At 46.0% G+C, this 24,329-nt stretch overlaps 1 protein-coding gene across 1 annotated transcript; it reads right to left on the reverse strand.

The window, feature by feature from the left end:
- Positions 1–6,205: 6,205 nt before the first annotated feature.
- On the reverse strand, positions 6,206–22,957 carry LOC119390624 (monocarboxylate transporter 11-like). The gene is made up of 6 exons (XM_037658233.2): positions 22,826–22,957; positions 18,447–18,699; positions 17,423–17,566; positions 11,807–12,146; positions 9,068–9,600; positions 6,206–6,436 (listed from the first exon to the last, which is right to left on the reverse strand). Exons 1-6 carry the CDS (start codon positions 22,865–22,867, stop codon positions 6,267–6,269), a joined length of 1,482 nt encoding a protein of 493 aa, XP_037514161.1. The 5' UTR covers positions 22,868–22,957; the 3' UTR covers positions 6,206–6,266.
- Between the last annotated feature and the right edge of the window lie 1,372 nt (positions 22,958–24,329).

Raw genomic sequence — 24,329 nt, forward strand, 5'->3', positions numbered from 1 at the left:
CTTGATTACACGTCCCGAATTATGTGATGACGTGCATTTTATTATGAATCAGTTTGGAATCCAGCAAAATTCTCATAGAAATAATGCATTGAAAGCCTCGATTAGGCAGTGTGCAATTTCTTGCCGACGCCGCTTTTTATGATGGCTCTCTGGTATCGTCAAAGAAGTGGTTACTCCAATCCAGCGCTCACACAATATTCAGGCGTTCCAAATAAAAGTGTACCTTAAGGTAATGATACCGGTTAGACGAAAGTGATGTGCTCCCAACTCTCTATAACAAAACTAGAGACAAGTACAGTTTACCTTCATAGAATGGGAAATTTCTCTTCACAGTTATTGTCGTCAGTGATTCAGTTTTTGTGCCCTTAGTGTCGCTTCTGGACACGCCTTGATCGCGTGCGTATTCAAGGGCTGTTACCTAAACAATCTACACAGAGCTGATCGAGATCTTTGGGGTCGAGATCTATATATATATATATATATTGCAGCACGGCAGCTGACAATACTCGGTTACGTCGTTTCCAAAGACGGTATTCTCCCCGATCCAGCCAATCTTCGGTCCGTGACCGAGTTCCCCAAAGCTACGTCCGTCAAAGAACTGCGCAGTTTCGTAGGACTGTGTTCCTATTTTCGGCGCTTCATTCGCACCTTCGCGACTATCATATCGCCGCTGACGAAGCTCCTTGGAAGTAACGGGCCCCTCAATTTGTGGTCGTCGGCGTGCGACGACGCTTCCGCAAAGCTCCGTCGTTTGTTGACGTCGCCTCCCATACTACGACCCTACGGCCCCTACAGAGGTACACACAGACGTCAGCGGTGTTGGCCTTGGCGCTGTCCTTGCGCTGCGCAAACCAGGGTTCCCTGAATATGTCGTGGCATATGCAAGCCGTACGCTTACCAAAGCCGAGACCAATTACACCGTCACCGAAAAGGAATGCCTGGCGATCATCTGGGCCCTTACGAAGTTCCGACCTTATTTGTATGGTCACCCATTTGGTGTCATCACCGACCACCATGCACTATGCTGGTTGTCATCATTGAAGGATCCATCAGGCCGCCTCGCCCGCTGGGCACTCCGCCTACAGGACTACGATATCCGCGTGCTGTACCGCAACGAATGCCAGCATGCTGACGCCGACGCAGTCTCGCGCTCCCCCTTGCCTGACGACAATACCGACAGCTCAATGCCTCACAATGCCGTTTCTTCCATCGACATTCACACCATCGCTACCGAACAGCGCAAGGATCAATGGATCGCTTCACTGATAGACTTCCTCACTGATCCATCGGCAACACCATCCACTCGCGAGTTGCGTCGTCAAGCCCACCATTTCGCCATTCGCGACGACCTCCTTCACCGACGCAATTACAACGCCGACGGCCGCCAGTGGCTGCTAGTCATACCCCGCAGTCTGCGTTCTGACATATGCGAATCGTTCCACGCTGATCAGCAGCGTGCGCACTCTGGGGTATCGAAAACATACCACCGCATTCGCCAACGGTACTTTTGGCAAGAGATGTACCGCTACGTGCAGAGGTTCGTTCGCTCGTGCATCGATTGTCAGCGCCGCAAAACTCCAACGCACCAGTCACCAGCAGGTCTGCAACCTTTACGTGCCCTGACCGGTCCTTTGGGCGCGTTGGCATCGATTTGTACGGGCCACTTCCTCTGACGTCGGTTGGTAACCGCTGGGCCATCGTCGCTGTAGACCACCCTACGCGATACGCCGAAACTGCCGCCCTCCCAGCGGCTACAGCGCGCGATCTAGCCTCCTTCCTGCTCCACCGGTTCATGCTGCGCCACGGTCCGCCCCAGGAGCTACTCAGCGATTGAGGACGTGTCTTCTTGTCGGAAGTCGTCGAAGCCATCCTCAAAGAGTGCAACGTTGTTCACCGCAAAACTACTGCTTACCACCCGAAGTTGAATGGGCTCACAGAGCGCTTTAACCGCACGCTCGGCGACATGCTCTCGATGTACGTCGCCGCCGATCGCACAAATTGGGATGCCATTCTGCCTTTCGTCACCTACGCCTATATTACCGGCCCTCAAAGCACGACTGGTTTGTCACCCTTTTTCTTATTGTACGGCAGGCACCCGTCGCACACAGTCGACACAATCCTTCCATACAAGCCGGATCGATCTGAGTGTGCGCCTCTTTCTGCCACAGCCAGACTTGCTGAGGAGTATCGGGAGCTTGCCAAGACCTTTACTGCACATGACCAAGAGCGGCAGATGAGCATTCGCGGTGACACCAACGCTTCTGCGCCCACGTTCCTCCCTGGAGCGCTCGTATGGCTCTCGGTGTCTACCACTGCAACTGGCCTCTGTTCCAAACTACTGCCCAAATATGAAGGCCCCTACCGTGTCGTCGAACGCACATCCCAGGTCGCGCCGTCGAGGGCGCGACATTGTCAACGTGGAGCGCCTCAAGCCCTACCATGACCCGCTCATATTGACCAGCTGTTAGGTCGCCGGGCGGCTCCCTTTTCGTACCCGGGGTGATTGTAGAGAAGCATTGGAACGCTGTAATAGGTCTTCCTCTCGAGCGCCTTCTAGTGGGTCGTCCTCTGCGTCTCTTGTCGGAGAGCACGCTCCTCATGCTCGTGCGAGTCTGTGCTGCGTCGTGACTATCCTCTTTGTCGCCGTCAACAAACGCCTCTACTATATATATATATATATATATATATATATTATATATATATATATATATATATATATATATATCCAGTAAAAACCTTTTTCTGGTCGACATGCAGCTGAACATCTGCCTTTGTGCTACTCATGGTCACAGGCCTTGAGCACGCAGAAAATACATGTCGCAGCTATCTTTAACGCGTAACATAGCTTCCCTTCTACATTAGCTTTCGTAGTGAGAACAACAAATCACCAATTGCACGTCATTGGGAACAAATACGTTACACATGTCTTAGTCGTGCACAATATGAACCTTCTCGAACTTGCCAGAAATGAGCTCCGTCACCATTTTATGATGATGACACAGTACCTGACGTTTCTGATTGGAGGCTGTTTCCAGCGGGGTTTGAGTTTCGTACTCGATTCTTCACCGCAGACAAATCTCGAACACATTTTATCGAAAAGAAAATACATGTTAGATTGGATTTTTTTACGGGTGAGAATAAAGATTCACTCGAACCTCTTCCAGTCAAATCCTTAGCTGTCATCTTTTAAAATAATTTATTGTACTTTACTTGAAATAGTGCACCTCCGTGTCACCCAGGGCAAGACTGACCGTCTGTGCCTATATTGATACTTTTAGGGGCGAAGCTCCTTGAGCCGTGGGTCGTGCGTCCCCTATGTATGTAGTAGCCACCTCTCGTTTAGTTCGTGGAGTGTCCGCTAGATGGCGGTACTTGTATATGATTAGTTCGTGGAGTGTCCGCTAGATGCCGGTACATGAATATGATGAAAACACGGCTCAAGGCCGGCTAGATAACTGAGGACGACGAAGTGGGAAGCTCGAGCAGCAACCACGATTTCTCTGAGGAAGACGACGCTCGGGTCTTCGGACTTCAACGCCTGATGCTCACCACCCCTTCACGAAGCGGTTCTGCCCGTTCGATCCCGCAACCCGTTCCTGAAGTGGATACTCCTGTCCACCGCTAGTCGCCGACTGCGAGGCCTTAGTCCCGAGGCCATCTCTCTGGTACTTCTCCAGCCAAGCCCTACATCAGGAGAAATGGCCACCGCCGGCGCTTCACAGGTGACTGTCGAGCAGCCGATGCGAGAAAGTTTGATGTTTAACATTTCTCGCGTGTTTACTTTGTGGGGCGAATTACTCATATTCACGGTTTACCGATGATGCCCTCCGGAGCTTCGCCCCGCTCATCATCATTCACCCCGTGGATGTGCTGTAATTTTTTTTTCAAATTACGGCCTTTTTGAGTGCCCCCTCAAAGTCATATAATTGGAATTCCACTGTACGTGTTTTTCATTTCAGCCTCTTTAAACATAAAATAGAAAAATCACTGCGACGAGTTACTAGTCATAGTAGTTTCATTTCGAGATAAAAAAAACAATCTATCGAGTACAGCATGCTCATAGGAGGACTCTGGGTAGCTGAACTCTCTGGACTCCTTTACTGTACAATCTTCCTTAGCGCTGTGCTGTATAATAAGCCCTGTCATCATCACATCAAGCTTTAGCTGCATGTAGGGTTATTCTGAAGCAGGCGTATACTCTGTATTGGAGAGAAGACAAATTATCCTCTTACTAAATACCTAGCATTATAGTGCTTGTAATTGTAAGAGCCCCCGGAAGGCTTTTTTTTACTTTCCTTTCTACTTCAATTCAGGCAGCCACTGGACTGAGCCTCTCCAGTAGCCCTTCTGCGACATGCATGCACAATCCCATTCGGCTGATGAGGGCCAGTGCCTTTGTGGAATTGTGTTGGGACTGCTTCGCGAGACGACGAAGCCAGCCAGTGCACATGTTCACTTTTGTGATACTGCCTCATTGCTTTTGACTCGATTACTTGGTTCTCTAGTCATTTAGCCAGTTTTGTTGCAATGAAGATGTACTCTTATGGTTGTGTTTGACTTACCTTTTACAACATTGTATTGCACTTGCTCACTTTTGTGATACCGCCTTGTTGCTTTTAACTCACTTGATTCTCTAGTCATTGAGCCAGTTTTATTGTACTTTCATGGTTGCATGTTGACTGACCTTTTAGAGCTCTGCACTGCATTGATTTTGTGCAACAAAATATTGGCATATCCTCAGAAGAGTATTCCACATTTAGCGTGTTATTGTCATGGATGTTTTGTGCTATAGAGTGCTTGAATAAAAGGGAAAATGTGAGGTCTTTTGTGTGCTCTGCACAGGAGGCAGTACAACAAAACTGCTATTTTATGCTAAAGTCGGACACCTGTACATATTTCAAAATTATAAATAGGGAAAATCATAAAATAATGATTTGTAAGAGTTAGTTTCGGGTCTTTCAGGTTGCAACAGTAGTGAGCACTCTGTCAGCGAAATGTATTGTGGCTTAAAGTCTGTCGAGAGTTCATCTTTGAGGGCATAATTACCGTTCTTCAATAGCCAATAGGCGTCATACATATGACGCCTATTGGCTTTCGAAGTGCGCTAATAATGAATCGCTCGCATCTGTACGGATGCGAGTGTTTCAGGAATGAACATCTTGTAAATGTACTACATAACATCCAGCCTTAATATCCATACGATATTACGACAGCATGATCAGGATAAATGTTTGATGTCCTATAATATATCCGTGAAATGTGTATTTTTTTACACAGTTTTACATATTTTTAAACTCTCGCTAAATTTAGATGGGGCACCCTGCATGTATGTATTTCAAGTTGCAATAAAGTGCGGCGGTTACGGCACTCGGCTTGCGACCGCGGGGACTCAAGTTCTGAAGCTCAGAAACGCCCCATACACTATTTTGTGTTTTATGCGAAGGTGGGCTGCGCTGCCCAGCTCAGACATTGGGGAACAAATCTGGGCCGTCCAGCGGACCCACGAAAAGACCTCGACGTCCTTTTGAGGGAGCCCTGTCTCGGGTCTCTAAAACCTGCAAGACGTCTCAATCAAGTTATTCCCATCCCTCCGCACATTTTCTTCATTGACAGCGATTCTTCTTACGTGACAGAGGGACGGAAGGACACACAATTTTCTCATTCACTCGGTATACAAACGGACACGCATTTAAACATGTTCATCATACATCTAAAAGCCACAATAGACTAATACACACATAATAATGAAAGAAAACCAGCCACACCGATTCCTATGAATTTCTCGGAGATATATACCATTCTGGTGCTCTGACACGCGTGGTTTTTTTTATGTATAGCTTTCTTGCCTTTGAAGTCCACCATCGCAATTATAGATTTCTAGACAACTCGACTAAAACTACGCAAAAACGTAACTGCGGCTAGCTACGCGTTCAAATGGCGATGTCAGGCAAGTGACACTTTGTGGGAGTCGTCTTGGTTTAACATGTTTCTATACATTGGAGAGATGCATGCGGCCTGTATATACATCAGCATTGCTAAATGTTGTTCACTTTATTCGTAGTTGTCATGTGAGACTGCGCATTAGTTTTTATTATTCTTACTACGGACAAATATGAAGAGATGCCTCGCGAAGCCAAAAAGAAAAAGAGTGTGATGGATAATTTAAAATTTTCTTTTCTTTATGCTCTCCGTGAAACCATACCATAACATGCCATAATATAGCCATGTGAGAAACAATATCGTATATTTGTCCTCGGCTGAAACACCTAGAAACGCTCCATGGGACAAACGACAGGGTCACCAATACTGTCCTCGGCTTTTCTTCGAAATCGGTACCACAAAGCAAACGTGCCAAACAGGAAAGCGGTCGCTAAGTTGACGGCTCCCAGCATTCGATAAAATCCGTCGTATGACCCTCCTGCATCACGGAAGACGCCTGCGCCAAAAATTATTCACAATGCAATTAAAGGAATATCATCACAAAACAGTTTCCTCTCTACAGTAGCCAACCCTTCGTCTGTGATAATTTTGATGTTTTGTATTGCCAGGCGAGCTTGTTTATTTATTAAATGCGAAGCACTTCTTACGGAACCTCAGGCACTTTGGTCGTTTCTATCTATCTATCTATCTATCTATCTATCTATCTATCTATCTATCTATCTATCTATCTATCTATCTATCTATCTATCTATCTATCTATCTATCTATCTATCTACATTCAACCGCCTACCTCTGAACGCTCTCCGCGTCGCCTCCATAACATGTAATATACCAAAATTGGCATAGCAGGGAATCAGTGTATAACGAACACGATTCACTGGTCGGGATATGAATAGCGCAAAACGGCTGTCGCGTGCGTCACGGAACACGTTCCCTCCGTCACGTGTGCCACATACCCGCATACCACAGTTCATGGTATGCGGGTACGTGCCAGAGGTGATTCAGTCTCAATCAACACATTAATGGCGAAAATTCACATTGAAACTCAAGGCAAGTGAGGAAGATGAAAACAGAACACCCCTCGAAGACGCTCGACTGCCATCCACTCCTCGACGTGGTCCGCCAGAATGACGCAGTGTTCTCTTCATTTCGTATGAGGATGCGCGATGGCCTCATGCTGACGGAAGATGACGTCAGATTGATTGAGAGCCGCTTTGTGACACGCGAAGAAGCCTCCACTAAGTGCCCTGACGGCATACGACTATACTACAGCAAGGCGGACGTCCACCGCTATAACGCACGTTTCATCGACGCTGCGGACAATGGTTATGTCATCCCGCATGCGATAACATCACTGGCTTTAAAATAAGCAGGGACACAGGTACGCCCTGAGCAAGGCAGCCAAGATGAACGCGAGTGAGATGGGTGGCCCGCCGGCCTCAATTTGCCTAAGCATCGGCAAGCCGTACGTAATCACGGCCAGCGTCGACGTAAGCGACGGCCTCGTTAATCGAATCATGGGCACCTTGTGGTACATCGAGCGTGACGAACACGGCAACCTCGTGCGAGTGTGGCTCGAATTTCCAACGTCCATCGCCATGCTGCAGGGCTACCTGGCTATGAAGGCGGTATTTATTCGCTAACACAAATTTGTGCTCACCTGCAGCGCTGTCTAGAAGACAGCCTATTTGAGATGCTCACACAGCAACCTTCTCAGCAGAGCAGATCTTATGTGCAAAATAAAGGTATACTTTTTTCTCAATTCACTGGTGTTCATTACTGATCTGAGAGTTCGAGTGATTTACTTAAACTGTGCCATTTCTAGCATAGCTAATTTTGTTGTCACCAAGTATGTCGATTTCGGTGTCCAATGCTTGTTACTCTTGCTGTGAAATAGTGTACTTTTTCATAGCAATTGATACGCGTAAGTATGTCATTATTACCAATTATGCACTTTGTAACAGCCCCCTCTGTAATGTCTTAATGGCTCTGAAGGTACTGTAATAAATAAATCAATGAACTGAAAGTATCAATGCACTGCAATTTTACTTACACCATTATGCTACACTTATAAAGGTCTTTGCGGAGTATGAGCATCCTTGAAACAAAAAAGTATTCCAGTATCTGTATTGCTGTATCTGTATTCCGGAATACTTTTTTCGTCTTATTGCGAAAGTATCTCCAAAATATCCGGTTACGTTAAAGCCAAATGTATCTCAGTATCTGTATTTTAGGCTTCCAGTCCATGTATTTCGATATCTGTATTCCGGAATACTTTTCCGAGTATCTCTGCCCAGCCCTGCCTAAAGGCTACTTGCGTAAGCGATACGGCGGCCTGCATGCACACGCGACGGACGACACACCAAAGCAGTAGAGTGTACCCCAAGAGTGACGAATGCGTCGGGTGCCGCGACGATTGACCGAACGTGAATGATCACAGACTGGACTTTGACAACGCACACGAGTCTGCGCTGACAAGGAAACCTGGTCCAACGCATCAGTGATTATAAGTCTAGAATAGCCAGGCTATACGAGGAGGACAGTCAAGTTAGTAGTGACTGAATTTGTTTGCATTGATGGTACTATTTTCGTATATTTGTACATTTCCCCAGTGCCGTGCGTTTGTTTGATAAATGTGTTGCGCCGTACCACGAGTCTTTCACCAAGTTCATCGCTCGGAACCACCCGCATCTTTGACACCTGTGGGTTAGATTTGGCTACTCAATTTTATCTTTCTTGCGCCTCGAGGTGGCGCCACGCTTTTTGCGAGACTCCGGCGCAGGAGGCCAGCCTTTGAGGCGTGTCGTTTGCACGTTTTTCTTGAGCTGTCTAAATCTGTGTTTAGCAGTAAACACACAGTACGGCGACAGAACTAGACCTAAGGCAATTGCGCCTAGGCTGTTGCTGGTCCTTGTGGCCGCAAGTTGGGGGGTACAAAGTCAGACTGCTAACTTCAATGTGGCCGTGCATATCTCTATGCCGCCGCTGTTGCGTGGCAATAGGATGATATATGCACACACAACTGAATAGCTCAAAACGCCGATCGGACCGTACCACGCATTATGACGTCTTATGAAGCATTATGATTATGACGTCTGAGAAAGCTTAACAGCTGCTAGGCACTCACCTATTATTCTAGGGCTGACGATCGAAAGTGGTACCGCGGCGATTCCAAATACACCGAAGGACACTGCCACGCTTTCGACGCCAAGAATGTCGGCGAGAAGTACGTACTTCATACATATGCCGTACCCCTGTGCGACACCTTCACATAGGCACAGTGCGACAACGCCTAGAAAGCTTGACACGTGAGGTGCTGCGGTCATGCAAGCGAACATGCACAAGAAACTAAACGCATATAGTGCACGGTGGCTGACTACCAAGACGTCCGCCAAAAGTGGCAGCAGAAGTCGCCCGAGTAGTTCTCCCGAGAATAGAAACGTTGTCAGTAGTTGGGCCTTGGTTAGTGCGATGCCTTTGTCTAAGCCGTGGTCGACGACGGTCGTGCCAAATTGAACTGCAGCGTAGTCCCCTACCACGGCCGCCACCAGGAAGACGTAGAACCCTGGAATTCTGAATAGCCGAAGTGCTTGACTTATCGAAGCACTGAAGTTGTCGCACGGCGTTGGCACATCGCTGACTTTCTGGCATGGCGGCCGCCTGTAACATATGCCAGAGTGGAAGGCACGAATGATTCATTCGGCCACCGCACGCAGCAAATAGACTTTTCAGCAACAAAGGCACACTGTGTGAAAGAGTGACGTACACAAATTTGACGTATTTGTTTATATGTTCATATGGCGTTAGAAACTTCTAGAATTCTCAGAATTTAGAAAAGTTGCGAGTGGTTCCAACACAAAACTATGTAGAGATGATGTTGATACAAGAAAGCAAGTTACTGTTCCTTCTATTCAAGCTAGGTGATCTAATGCAATAGAAAAACGGATTGACATTGCGAGTGGAGTTGCTGAGAGTCGGATGCTGGGTCGCTTTTGTTTAGCGTCTACATGAATATTGTAAATAATAATGACAACGATGTTAATTTTATGTTACATAAGGATGGCATTAAGCTTCTTTCTCATGCGACAACGAAGTCAACTTAGTATTGCGTGCTAATTCCGTTCAGTGAAAGTTATTAGAATGGTAGCATAGTAAACTTCTGAAATAATGCCAAAAATCGAAAGGCGTAGTATCCACTCTCAAGAACAGTTACTCTTATGCGTTCAAATACAGGATTCCGTTCTGCTGACACACTTCAAGAATACGAAGTGCCGGGCATAATACGTTTCACCGATTCGCACGGAACTCGCACGTTTGCATGGTTATCGAGTCTTCAGCTAGTTGCATATTAACCCTTTCAGCCCTGGATTTTTTTATTTTGGCCAGATACATATCTCTTGCGTGTTTTCTAATAGTTAGGACCTCAGAAGGCCACAAACAAAAAATTGTGCCAGTAGTGCAAGTATTTATGAATTAATTAGCATGGAATCAAATTAGGTCATCAGGGCTCAGTGGTTGTGAAATTAGGAAAATGACTTCTTTATTTCTGCTACTCGCTAGAGTACACAAAATGTGAACCACGTGTCATTTTTCAGTGTGATACTCCTTGAAACAGCTTCTGTACGACGCCCCAAAAACGGCGCTTAGCCGCCTCACCTGACCCGCCTTGGCGTCACCCATGACTTCGGTCAAGCTTTTTCGTATTTGTGGCTCCCAGCTCCGCAAATATGTCGCAACTTTTGTGTCAGTCACAGTGGGGATCATTGAAGGAGTACTTCCCCAAGAATGGGCAGTTTTGGTTTCATTTCCGAGGTTCTAAGGGAACTTTTGTGCGGTGTCGTCAATTGACGACGCCAGGGCCGAAAGGGTTATTTCCCTGTAGCCAAGTGTCCTGCTCTTGACCCTCTTCTAACAAAGTCATTTAATTTTTAGTGGATCTAAATTTGAGCTTAATAAAATAGGACGCAACAAAATAAAAATCACTATACTTTAGCTCCTAGAAATGAAAGCCGTTAGCTGTGCTAGTCACCTCACTTATTTACACCGAACACAATAAATATTTTCAGAAAGAATAGGGTAGTCTATATCCAGCGCCCACGCGAATCTTCTGAATCACCTTTATCTTACAGAAAAAAAAACGGCTGACTTTTTTCATCAGAGCGCGTATTGAATCTTTCAGAGCATCCAGTACCATATTGTAATGCGGTATTTGGTTAGTCTTTTTTTTCAATGGGTAGCTGACTATGTGCCCATGCTGTTAACAGAACTTGATGAACAGAACTTGATGATGATGTGAACACACTAAACGGCATATGCAGTACGATGTGTTCATAAAGTTCTACGTAACTAGTACGGTAGCGCCTCACTAAGAATATTCAAACTCTTCTTCTGTTAGTAACACGCTAACTTCCTCACGCATTTGTCATGCCTCAGGGGTTTGTTATGCCATGCAATATTTGCAGTTTTCTTAACTTCACGACGCCACCTACCTTCTTGTTCTTATCGTCTGCACCGCCGTGTTATCGCCCTCCAAATTATGTACTTCAAAGCATGCTTACACCACATATAACATCATATACGTAATTTTTCTTGAGAGTATAATTTTTCCTGTACAGCTTCTCTACGTAGGTTAACGCATGCGCAACGTTTTCAGAAATAAAGTGACAAAGGCCCATCTTTTGCAAAGAAGATTTCATTTGATAGATAGCAAGCATGCGTGCCACGTGCTCCTCCGTCGTGTTTGCCTCTATTAGCGCTAAATTTCCGACATGTATGAATATTCTCTCGCTCATTTCATCATTTGTATAAAATGCCGTCCACATTTTATTTGTCTCATGTGAATAGCCGTGTCCGAAGTTATGCTCACATGTTACTGGAGGTCCTCGAGCCGCTTGAGGTGACCGGATCGTGAGGTTGCCCGTCACATGGAGCGCTGTCGGTGTGAGATTTCAGCCCCCAGATGTGGAGTGGCGATGGGTTCTTGGCCAACATTATAATCGGCAATGTTTGCAAATTGAGTGCTCCTAACATCAGCAGCGCCCCGTTCAGGCCGAACGTGTCCACGAGTCGCGACAAAATAAACGGGCCGATGACTCCCGCCAGTCCCCAGGTTCCGAACTTCATAGAACTTGCGAAGGCCTGGTACTTGTCGAAATACGGCAGGGTATACACCGTGGAAGTAATAATGAAGAGTCCGTATCCGAAGCCTAAAGGGAAATACTGATTTCATTGGGTACTTTTTTAGCACATGAAAAACGATGTTTTTTGTTTTGCTTTTAGCCATGCAAGCAATAACGAATATTGCGTTGTTACAACGGAGTTGTTCCAGGAGAATAGTGGAGTTTTACACGGCAACGAAACAAAGAACAATAACGGAACACTTTGCAGCGCTACACGCCCCATGCGCCATTGAACTGGAGCACTGCACGGGCTGTGATTATACGCCCGAACCTGGCCCGGTGACTCAAAGCGAGACCCGGGCCCGGCCCGAACCCGGTAGAAACTTTCATATCTACCCGGCCCGGCCCAGTCCGACCGCCGATCAGGCCCGACAGGGGTCCGAGCCAATAACCTAGGTGGTATTGCCCGAACATCGAATCGACAGCTAGGCTTTTTAAGTGGCAAATATCTACGCTTTGTTGGCGCTCGCTTCGCTAACAATTATGGTTTAACCTACTCAAATTTCTGGTAAAAAGGGGACTACGGTGGAAACAGTCGAGCGGACGTACTAGGTACGATGAACGTTTGTTCGGCAGCAGTGTACTGCACCTATTGTCTTTTCTGCAAACCCAATGGGGATCATCACGGGCGTTCCGCAGCAATATTGTAGCAAGGAAAGTGATTTGCAGCATGAGTTCAGTTTCGATAGGGAGCGCAATTAAAACACAGGAGACGGTGAACAGAACGCTCTCTTCACTTTGTTTTGATTGCGCTGTCAATAAATGTTTTAAAGCATGTTCTAACTGTTGCGTCCGAATACTTCCTCGCAACGAGGCCGTTTGGCAACGGCAAGCTGGATGCTATCAGTAGAAAAGATCGGTGCGCACGGCCACTATCTGTATCGTCGTCTTATGTTTTGTGCCTTGTACCGAGACGCCGCTGATTCGTCGAATAAAGCAGTTAAGCCCCTGCTGTAAAGTTATTCTGGTTTCCGTCCTTCTCAAGTTACAACACTAACGACAAAGCCAATCGTACACACTTCTGGATATGTCACACCTGTCTTCAGCATAGTAGTGCCTTGCCACAGCAAAAGAGACAGAGAGAAAAAGCCAAATTTGGGACCTTTGTTGTAAATACCCTAACGTAGGTAAAAATTATAGCGACCCGCGTGCACCACGTGCATTTTTTAGGAATACGTACGGGCAGCCGAAAGGAACAAAACAACTATTTGTCATAGCATTCTTTTTATATATCACACCACTGCTAGTACATACACCGCAGAAGATTTTGTGGCATAGCTTATAGTTTATTTTTTCACTTGTGATTGTGCGAAAAAAATTTAATTATCTGGAGATTACGGCTTTAAGCACTCCGTGGGCGGTTTCATCACATATCCTGCCGCGCCAAAGTTTCTCGCACTGCTTGCGCCAGCCGCAGGGGTACACAGCATCTGCCTTGCGAATTGTGAAGGCATCCGCGCTCGTTGTTGTTAGACTTCTAGCGCTGGAGTAAATTTAGGATGTATTTGCGGACCTCTGCAGAATGAACATAGCTGTTCAGCTCATTCCATCATTTATCTCGTTCCCGAAACTTGTGCCACTCTTCAATATCATATATCAAGCTCCTCTTTGAGGGCTTTTCCTTGTAGTTTTAAGCAGTGCATGTTATGCACGGCTTGCGCCGTGTTCTTCTTCTTCCCATATTTTAATGGTGGTCCGAACGATGTTGTAACGGTAGAAGATGGCCATTCGACTACGCGGGTAGGACTGGCAGGAGGTGGGCGAAGCGATTTCGATCTATTTTCGGGGTTTGTTCCAGTTTGATGATACAGACTGAGCTTCTCGACGTTTACTCATTAGATGAATATGGCTCGTGGTAAGGGTACATTACGTCAAGCAAATATACTTTGCCGCACGCTTTGTTTAATTGAGCTATGCAATTCCTGCACATTCCAACGCTGTTGCGGCAGTGTCATGTAGCTCTTGCTCTTATATAACTAGGCGCCTCAAACACGCTGCCCACGGCCCGCACATGACTGTATTCGTCTCATTTTTAAACATTTCTTCATAAGTACGTTCTTGTGACAGACAGGCACGACAGGTCTAAAGCAGATTTTTGTGAGGCAAACCCTGCGGCCACCATGAGCTGATACATAACCGTGAAACAAAGCTGTATATTTCGGAATCGGCATCCTGATTTTAGTAATTTTGGGAATAGGTATTGATGTGTTGTTGGAATCCTGCGCCAAATACCCTTAATGAATGACCAATATATGATATATGGGAAAAGTCTTCTTTCAAATGACAACGTTTGAAGCTGATATTTTGTGCAACCTATACCCCCCGATCCTACCATCGTCACTTCCTGTCCCTTGCGGGAGTAAATTTTTCTGAGTGCGGCCGGTTAGCGGAGGTGAGTTTCAGACTCCTGATATAGCGGAACAAGACACAAGCTCAGACGTCAGCAATATAGGCACACAAAGCAGGTTGTGCATGTCCATCTCGCGTCAAATGAGCAGTGGGAGCCGTCGCGGAGGCACGGAAAAAGAATGTGTCTTCATAGGGATTCAATGTCACGAGACTACGCGCAGTCCTTTCGTTTTAGAGGAGGGCTGGAACACTCAAGAATGTTTCCCGGCTTTGGAGTTCTGTGATCGCTCTTGCAATGGTAAGTTATAGGCATGAATTTATTATATTACATTTATTATTGCGATTACATAATAACATTTAGGATATAAAATAATAACCAATAAAACTAAAGCACAGAATATAGTGAGATATGTTAACTATATAGGCGCTTGGTCTATTGACTTTTAGCTCGTCTGTTTCAGGTAAATCTAGTAGCCCATATGCAGAAGCCAAAGAAATTCGGCACTTCTTCCTCATAGAAATTCTCCAAATAGCTTGCCCCACATAAAAAAGCGTTTTTTAGATGAAATGTAGGGCGTATATGTATGCACAACGCATGTAGAGCAAACCTAACGGGACATTAAAAACGATTTTTCTATTATGAGTAAATTACTATTCAGAATTCCAAAACTAGCACACTCGCCGCGACAAGATTCTTGGGAAGCAGAAAACGAGCAACAAGAAAATGCGGCTGGCGACGCCACCATGATATTCGCGCAGCCAATGCCGTGACATCATAGATTCTGGCGTCGTCTACTGGGGCCTACGTAGTCCCTAATCGCTAAAAATGAACTACATTAACTCTGAGAAGGCCATAGACTTAACATACCAAGTTTCAAGAAGTTCGGTTCAGCCAATGTCCCCAAAATACGACGAATGCAGTTGGAAATTCTTGACGCCACGCGCCGAGATTTCGGCGCGAAATTTAAAAATGGAACTATGACCTTGATTTCCTCCGCTAATAATAAATTTATGGCGGTGAAATTATTGACATTCGAGTTCTCAGAGTACAGTTTATCAGTCTACACCGATTCATTGTTTCACTTTAGTGTCCCTTTAAGAACTAAGCAATGTCCAAGCCCCGCCCGACCCCAGCACGCCACCTCAAACCTAGGCCCGGCCTTAAGCCCGGAGCTTCAGGCTCGAGCCCGCCGTGAAAAAACTTGTTTACCCGGCCCGGCTCGGTTCGTGGGCCGGGTCGGGCCCGGGTTTTGGGGTAGGCGCGAGCCCGTGCAGTGCTCTACAGTGAACTTCCTCCAACGACTCTAAACCTGGAATCGTCACTTGATTTCTGTTCAAAGTGCTTACGTAACCTGGTTTCTCAAGTCATAAAAGAAATGTACGTTTTTAAAATCAATATGCATTTCGCAGACATTGTTTTATTAATTTTTCTAAATCTATTGTAACTTACCCGCAATAAAAAGCAAGATTGGAGTATCGAGTGTGGTGCACAATATGAAAAATTGCAAGTACTCTATTGAGGTTGCAGCATGACTCGCCGTAGTCGAACAAGTTGCCGACCAATGATGACGACTCAAGGACGAAATGAAACCTTGAATGTGGGTGCGGTTGCCAAGCAAAAAGTTGCATTGGTGGTTTCATGCACCAAGGGAAGCAAAATGGTCCCACTCCATATTTCAGGAAAGGGGCAACACACCTTAAGTTATCAGCAAAGAACCACAGCAATGTATACATTACTTGTGTCGCAAAAGACAAGGTAATGTACAACACATTTCAGACTATAGTTATGCTTACGTTTGGCAAGTCAGTATGCCATGAGCATGTGCACATATGGCTTGTTTAAAAGTAAAAAAAAAAGTTACACTCTAATTAGCTAACGCTTTGGAATCACAGGCGAAAGCGCAAGCTCTCACAAGACACTCATTACATTACATTGAGGTTGTCAGTCAAATGCATTGTTATTCCGTATTACTTGTTCACTTTCGAACACCTAGACATCACCACTTTTTCTACGAGCTCAGACTTGGTCGCCCTGAGGGATATGAATTTCTACGCTGAAATATTTCACTCACTTCAAACCATATGTGATTCCCCTGTGCGGGCCTCCGTTCGTCAATATGACTAGCGAACGACATAGGCTTGTGTTTCTGGCATGCCAGCGTTATCCTGGCGTGGTGAGTAAAACATCGCCGATACTGCTGCGGGTTACACTCACTACAAGTAAAGCGGCGCGTACATTAAGAGAAGGAAACTCACGTTGAATTGGAATGGCAAAATGCAGCTGGAGCTTAAAGGGGTACTGACACGAATATTTTCAGTTGTCGTTTTTTTGCGTCAAATGAAAGTTCAAGCCCTCAAGAGCCTAGAAAAGGTAGTGCTAAGCGCGAGTTCGCCCTGAAAAAGTAATTACAGTATGTTTTTAAAAGCTAGTTTCGGTTCCTACTGTACCCTGACGTCACAACACGGTATGAGCTTCTCGTCACGTGCTCGCACAATATACAATGACGTTTCCACGGCCGCTCCGCAACGTGGCTCCGTTGGTGACGCACAAGCGGCTATTTTGGAAGTTTTGATGATGCACAAGCGGCCATCTTGGAAGTTTTGGTACCTAACGTCATCACAACTAGCCAGACTGCTGCGTGAAGTCACCCACCAGAATTTGTACTGTAGCCTGACGTCAAGCTAGTGTCGATGTCAGTAGGTTCGCCATGAAAAATTGACTTTAATATCAAATTAAAATACCTTATCAGCATTTTCTGAGTTTCACACTTACTCAGAGCCGTCTCTGCATAAAGGAGATATGTATGGCACAGTAAACTCGCCTTCGAAAGAAGGTGTCAGTACCCCTTTAATGCAGCAGCTGCATCACCCGTTGGTTGTCGATATATACAGTAAACATTTCAGTACAAGCGCAGAGTGATTTGAGAGGAATTTTGCATGCATTTATTTCTTACCTTGAAGAACACCGAACGTGACGGTCATCCAAGCCATGTCAGGGGAAAAAGCAGAGCCAATTAGCGCCAGCGACGTGAGTATGGCGCTTACGACAACAACCTGATAGGTACTCAGGAAGCGCTCTAGAATAAAAGCAAGTGTACCTGAAAGAATGTCATTGTCGCTATTAAACGTCGGGATTGGCGTTCGACGAACACAGTTAACCTGCCTAACTAAACATTATCAATTTTTTACGTGTGTGTTTCTCCATGCTGTTGTAAGCAGCGTTCACGGTAGGTGAAGAAGAAGCTGCAAAAGTAACTTTTTTTACGTTCTTGAAGTCCCAGGACTAAAGCGATGTAGATCTTTCTAGATGACTGAGGCCCCATTCAGCGGGAACTGCTCTTTGTAAGCGTCTGCTGCTACAACAAAATGTTTGGCCTAGGAGAGGTCATATTCAAACTGGTTATATTTAAATATAAATATCCAACGCACCAACGCATTTCTGCACTGTGATAAGTTGCTGCACCCATAAAAACACAAAACCTGTCCAACGCATTATTTTCCCAATACCGACTTCATGAATTCCTTTGTGCAAATGTTCATGGGATCGCGCGCTCCACAGACGTGCGATAGTGTCGTGCACAAACCTGATGTCGTTTTCCTTTCCAAAACATGTGCTGCGGCTCTAACAAAATTGCAGATCAGGTAGCTCCTTGCCTGATCTGCAAATATTCACGCCACACTGTTCGGCGACGCTCCGTTTGGTTACCAGAAAAACCGGGCTCGTCCGCCTTAATGGTTTCGCAATTACAGGCGGCGGGTCTGGCTGGCCACCTCAAGTGCGCTCGTTTTTTTCCCGGCCAGAAGGGGCGGCATTTTAGTAAAGCCCCACTTTTCTTATCCAGCTATTCAAAAAGAACATCTGGTGGTCAGAATTGTTAGGTAGGTGAAATTTGTCAACAGGGCGCGCCTCATAATATTACCTTAAATATGGCACGTAGCTGCAGGGCTAAACAACTTGCTCAGCGTTCACAATCTCACCTGCTAAATGTGCCGTCATGGCGGCCACATTCTGAGGCCACGAAGCCCACTGCCTGTTAACGCTGAATTTGTCCATGAATTGCACGAAGATTATACCGAAGCATGACTGCGGCAAGAGCAGAAAGAATGCAGCAGCTGCCATCGCTATCGGCACGCTCCAACACCTATCCTTGTAGTCTGCGGGTTCATGACAAGGATTGCTCGGCCCAGTAGGATCTGCAGGCGTTCCTTGTGCCGTTATCCCAAGTGCTTGCTGCAATTTCATGGCAAATTGAAAATATAGAGATATTTTCAAACAATGTTTCTAGTATATACGCGCTGTTTATAACGTGTTTCTATCATCTTAAAAGAGAAGACGGCTTCCGACTAGCCATTAAAATGGGTTAGGAGTTCACTATCTCACGAAAAGCTAGATATTATATTTCAGAATCATTTCCCTATACCAGTACGCAGCGATGTCTACTGAAATTGCAGTTTTTCTTTCTCAGCACCCGTTCATTGGTTCTGAACTTGAGCACAGCTATTGCCAAAGACTCCTCATTGGTTCCAAACATGCCAGCGCTATTAGCCAAGACATGACTAGAATGCTTGATACGTCCTAATTGAAGCTCTGGAAAGTGGACGACAGGACGAGTAAGGGTTGATCGTCATACCGCATGAGTGAAGCAGCGCACAGGACTAGGACTAAACGAGACACGCAAATACAAGCATCGTATTTTGTGCGTCTTAGTCTTAGTCGTGTGCGAAGCTCCACCCACACAGTGTCATTATGTTCTCTCTGCGTCACCGTTAGCTGCCACTTTCGTTCAACTTGCAATCAAAGCCCGGCGTGGGAACCCCCATTGAGAGGCCGGAGTTATGGTCTTATCTCAAGACATATGGCAGCACAGGGACTTACCGTGCGTGTATATTAGGAGTCGCTCTAGGGTTTAGATTTTGACACGAATGGAGGGGCGTATTCTTAAGCTACGGGGCAGCCCCTTATTCATCCAGTTTACATGAACGACGCGTCATCCATGCGATACCAAACACAGCATTATCATTTATATATACCCTGGCGGCGAACGTCCTTTCCACGGCAACGAGAACTTTGCTGCTGGAGACGAGAGACCCGGGTGATTAATGCATAGGATTTGGGTGTTCCAAGTTTGGCTACCCTGCAGCTAAAGTCGGCGACTATCTTTACGACAGCACTACCTATGGCCATCCCGCTCAGCATGCGGCGCGCGTGGGCAGATACTCAGAAACGTATTCCGAAGTACAGATATCTAAATATGCTTGCTAGAAGCGTTAAATACGGTTACTGAGATACATATGTGTTTGATGTAACGGGATATTCCGTAGATACTGCTGCCAAAGACGAAACAGTGTCACGGAATGCCGATACAGGAATACAGATACTGTGTAACTTTTTTTTTTTATTTCGGGGACGCTTATGCTCTGGAAACGCATTTACTGAGTGCAGCAAACAGTTGTTATTAACGTTGCAGCACATTGAAATTAGCCGAAACTTCCCAGTCGAGCATACCGCTCGAAGCACTAACGATCACCAGTGAATTAAGGAAAAAACACACATTTATTTAGCGCAAGAGATATGTTTTGCGGAGAAGCTAAATGGTGTTATTAGAAGGTACCTGCGGTGTTTGCACTTGACCAACAGCAGTTTCTCAAATTGGCGGCCTTCTAGACAGTGTCGCTTCAGACTCAACACAAGACTCGCCAATGCGAAAAGTCGGCCGCTGCGGACGAGTGCAATTTCGCATTATAACCAATAAAAACCGCCTTCAAGGCCGAATAGTCCAGCACCATGGCCATATCTCCTATCGTGTCATCTGGGTAGCGAAAGAAATTAGCGGTGCTGCGGCGCCCTTGCGTGCCAGCGACTTTCGTCGGCAGATGCCGACCTCCGCGATTTTGCCGTCATCAGCGTCGAGCTCTTTGCCGCATGGGGCATTTTCTGTGCTTGGAGTACCACCTTTTCCGTGTCGCCGATCGATGGCGCCTTTGCTTGCCATAGCACAAAGAAGTCCTCCTTTCCCCATTGGATACACGTCAGCTTATTTAGGACAAAAAAAGGAACGGGATGCCCATGTCTTCCACAGTAATCGCGGTACATTCTATGCATCGCGAAAGCACTTTGCTACGGTGACACAAATACATTTTTCAAATAGATGTGGATATATAAATACGGATAGACAGAAGTATCTCTAAGCATTATCACGATGCTCTTGCATCGCGATACTGCCCAGGTCTCAAGTCACTACCACATGGCCTTGTTAACAAAGGGCTCGGAGCTCTCATGACAAAGAGCTCAGAGCTGCATGTGGTTTAGCACGTAACAGCAGCAGGGAGAGCGTAGAAAAGAGCACTCGGTCGGAATGAAACAAGAGGAAACAATCCTATATTTTGGGTCGCGTAATAGTATTCAAGCGACATGTTGCCGAAGCATGAGCTGTGTGTCGCAGAGAATGCCCCATCTGTATCACCCTCGTTCCTTTAACGTCTTCGCCCTGGTTCCCTCCCATCCTTTTCCCGTCCACAGGCTGACCTCTTTCCTCTCCTCCTCCTCCTCCTCTCAGGCCCTCCCTCCTTCTCTCCACATGAGCCGCCACTAGCCAATCACTAGGCAACATTAGCCAACACTGATACACTCAATTTCCGCATAGGCGCTCAGTCTCAGTGTGAAAAAGCCGTGTGGCATTCTCAGTGTCCATCACCCATGGAAACTACCCCCGCCCATAAAAACAGGGCAAATATGCGTGTTGCCATTAGTGGCTACATTACCCCAAATTGTCTACTTATGACCCCCTTCTGGTGACGATATGTAAGGTTGGCCTCAGGTTACTTTCAACTTATATTTTGGCGCACTTAGTATCTATTTTTCTAAACATTTGTGGACAAAATACATCGTTTCTAAGATTTTTTGTTGTGACAAATGATGCGCGCGCATGTCCTCCCACCGCGTAGCAGTAGGGCCGTGAAGAAGGGTGCGGCGCGTGCACCACACCGGTCCTGCGTCGATGGCCCCGCCAAGCACGCACAGCCTAGATCAGGGTCTCAAAGTCAGCTAGCGGGCCGAAAGTGGCAGTCAGCCGCAGTCACGATGGGCCCGTAAGATAAAGAACGTTCATAAAGAAGGGGGCGGGGCGGGGGCACGCGGTTCAGTTTGAGCAAAATGTCAACTACCGTTGCCCTATGAAACCAGGCCTTTACATATTTGCTGTACGGGTCAATCTTGAAGGGCACTTGACGTCAGGTTTTGGGCAACATATCGACAATGATCCCCAGAATGAGTAAAATCTGGATGCCGACTCTGAAATATAGTTTTTTAGTCTACCGTTACGATTTACCACACAATGATCGTACGGGATGCCTGAAGAAATGGACACGTGAGACCAGTCGCGTATGTGTAGCTCATGAACATATTTGTTAAGCAAATTAGAAAAAAAAAACTTGGGACGATGACAGTCATCTGCAGGCCGGGTGTGTGAGAACCCTGGTGCAGACGGAGGGACACGCGCCAGTCGCGGTCCTTCTGTTCGAGGACGAGCCCAATTTGGACTGCTTCTGCTCGCTAGGCTGTGGGTGTGGTTCTTGCGCTGATGTCGCATTTCGAAAACTCCATTCCACGACGCCTCTACCTCGGCCGCGTGAGCGCAGACGTTCGTGCCACATCGCTATGGCCCCAACTAGGCTTGTTCTAAACATCCCCCCTAATATTTTGTGGTTCTCTTAAATGAGACACACGGCATTCAAAGCGGTATTCCGAAGATATTTTTTCTTTTTAAGTGCCTCATGCGCGAAAGGTATTTCCATTGATAACTCCATTCCCTCGCACAGAAATCAAAGCAATTGATCGTCTTTCACGTGCGGTCAAATTAAATAAATTTATGAACTGAATTGAGCAAAGTACAACAATCGTGCCGCTTGCAAGTCCACTAAACATAGGTTTCGTTGTACTACTTATTATTGCTTCGTTAATAAATGTTACCGCAGAGAACAAAGAAATGCATGACCAATTACAGCACATCAAGCTACGGTAAAGTAGGTTCAACAATAATTTTGCTAGAATAGAGATAGTTTTCTAATAAAAGGCATGATATGTATGAATATTCGCGCCAAGGAAACAACGAGCACTGTGCACAAATGTGCACTATTTTTTACGACAGCACAAGCAGAAAATATGGAATTAACTGTGTCTGCTGTGGTATGTATTCGTTAAACACCTCCTTTATGCTACCGTCGCACCGATGAGAAAATGGATAGCCATGAGTCACCGTATTCGTATACATACGTTCGAAACTTGCGACTGCCGCATTATAATGCGTATTAGTTCATATAAAATATGAGCATATGTTCATGCGTGTAACTCTACGTACCGGCGTAGTGCTGGGCAGATGAGATCGCTCAGATTCCTCCATGCGCTTGTTACCGACAGTGAAAGACGGGATTATACCACATTTGCAGTTTACAACGGGGAATGAGTTCAGGGCATGTCACTGTTACATTCAACCTCACTAAGCGAAAGAATAACGAAAACGAGCTCGGCAAGCAACGGTGCTGCGCAGCTGCTGTTTGAAGGCAAACAACACACACAGCTGTGCGCACATCGCACTGCTCATACATAACTATCAACAACTGACAGGAAGCCAGATGGCAGGCTCCACTCTCGATGCCCGTGGCGACTGCACAACAGATATCAACCCGCAAATAGGTGCTGTTATAGACTCTCCAGAGGTCGCGCTCTAAGCAATCTGTGCCGCGAAGCGAAAACGATGCAAAAAGCGTGTACGCGCCTTCTTAAAAATTAAAACATGCTCTGATCCTATTCAAAATATGTTTTGGGTGTAGTTCAATATACCGCGGCGACTATGGCTCTAAAAATAAAGCGGGTGGCACGCGAAAGCTCATGCAAACCCTGCCCCATTTCGCAAATATGTGTTGCCGTTCTGACGCAATGGCATTAACAGCTTGTTTACTGGCTGAAGAAATGCCAAGCTGTCAGGGCACGTCTGCAGGGTTATTTCGCAAATCTCTTTGTGATGTGCTGACAATGCTAAATAATTTACCGCATAAATTGTGCTGCGAAAGGCCGCGCGATCTGGTAATTAGCGATAGTTTGCAACGGCAGCCGACATGGTGTGTCGTGAAAATAATATATCACCTATAGAATCCGTATACGTTTCAATAATAAATATCAGTGTCCTGTTCCTACATATACAGACATTACACATATAGAGGGTGCTTTTTTTGTTAGACAATACAGATTTGTTATAAAAATCTATGACAGTCAGGCGCCTGTCGTTTTCGCACATGAAATCTGTGTCGAGGCGGAAATACTTTCCCGCAGCTAAAATGACCATGACAGGACTAGTTAGGAAAAAGTCGTTATTTAACTTTTTATTGATTGACTTAAACGCAGTTGTTTATATTAGAAAGTTGTAGTGCATGATAATTCATGGCATACCCATTTTTTTAGAAATCACAAATGTTCCACATAGTTCGAGATCTTCAGCATCAAATTTCAAGAGCGAATACGAAAGTGACGGCGCCCGCCACGCACAAAGCGTGGCGGAACACCGGAACGACACGTGTCAGGGATGTGACGAATTTTGAAAGAAGGCGCGCCGAAGCAGAAAATGGTCAGAAAAATCGGCAGGCATTCTGAAATACACGAGTAGATGGCTTAATGTTTGCGTGCGATGGGTGGTGCTTATCTGTTTCTTTCCTAAACTATAGAGAGGCGCGAAAGACTATGTCGCCTGTCTGCAAGAAAAAGAGGCACAGTGGCTGCCCCTGAGTTTTGTGCTTCCCAGAAAAAGAAATGTTCATATTGCGGTTTTCTTCGGCACAGTTCGAAAGAAACGGATAAGCACCGAAAGA

This window comes from Rhipicephalus sanguineus, chromosome 4, assembly GCF_013339695.2.
Source record: "Rhipicephalus sanguineus isolate Rsan-2018 chromosome 4, BIME_Rsan_1.4, whole genome shotgun sequence".
Classification (NCBI taxonomy): Eukaryota; Metazoa; Arthropoda; class Arachnida; order Ixodida; family Ixodidae; genus Rhipicephalus; species Rhipicephalus sanguineus.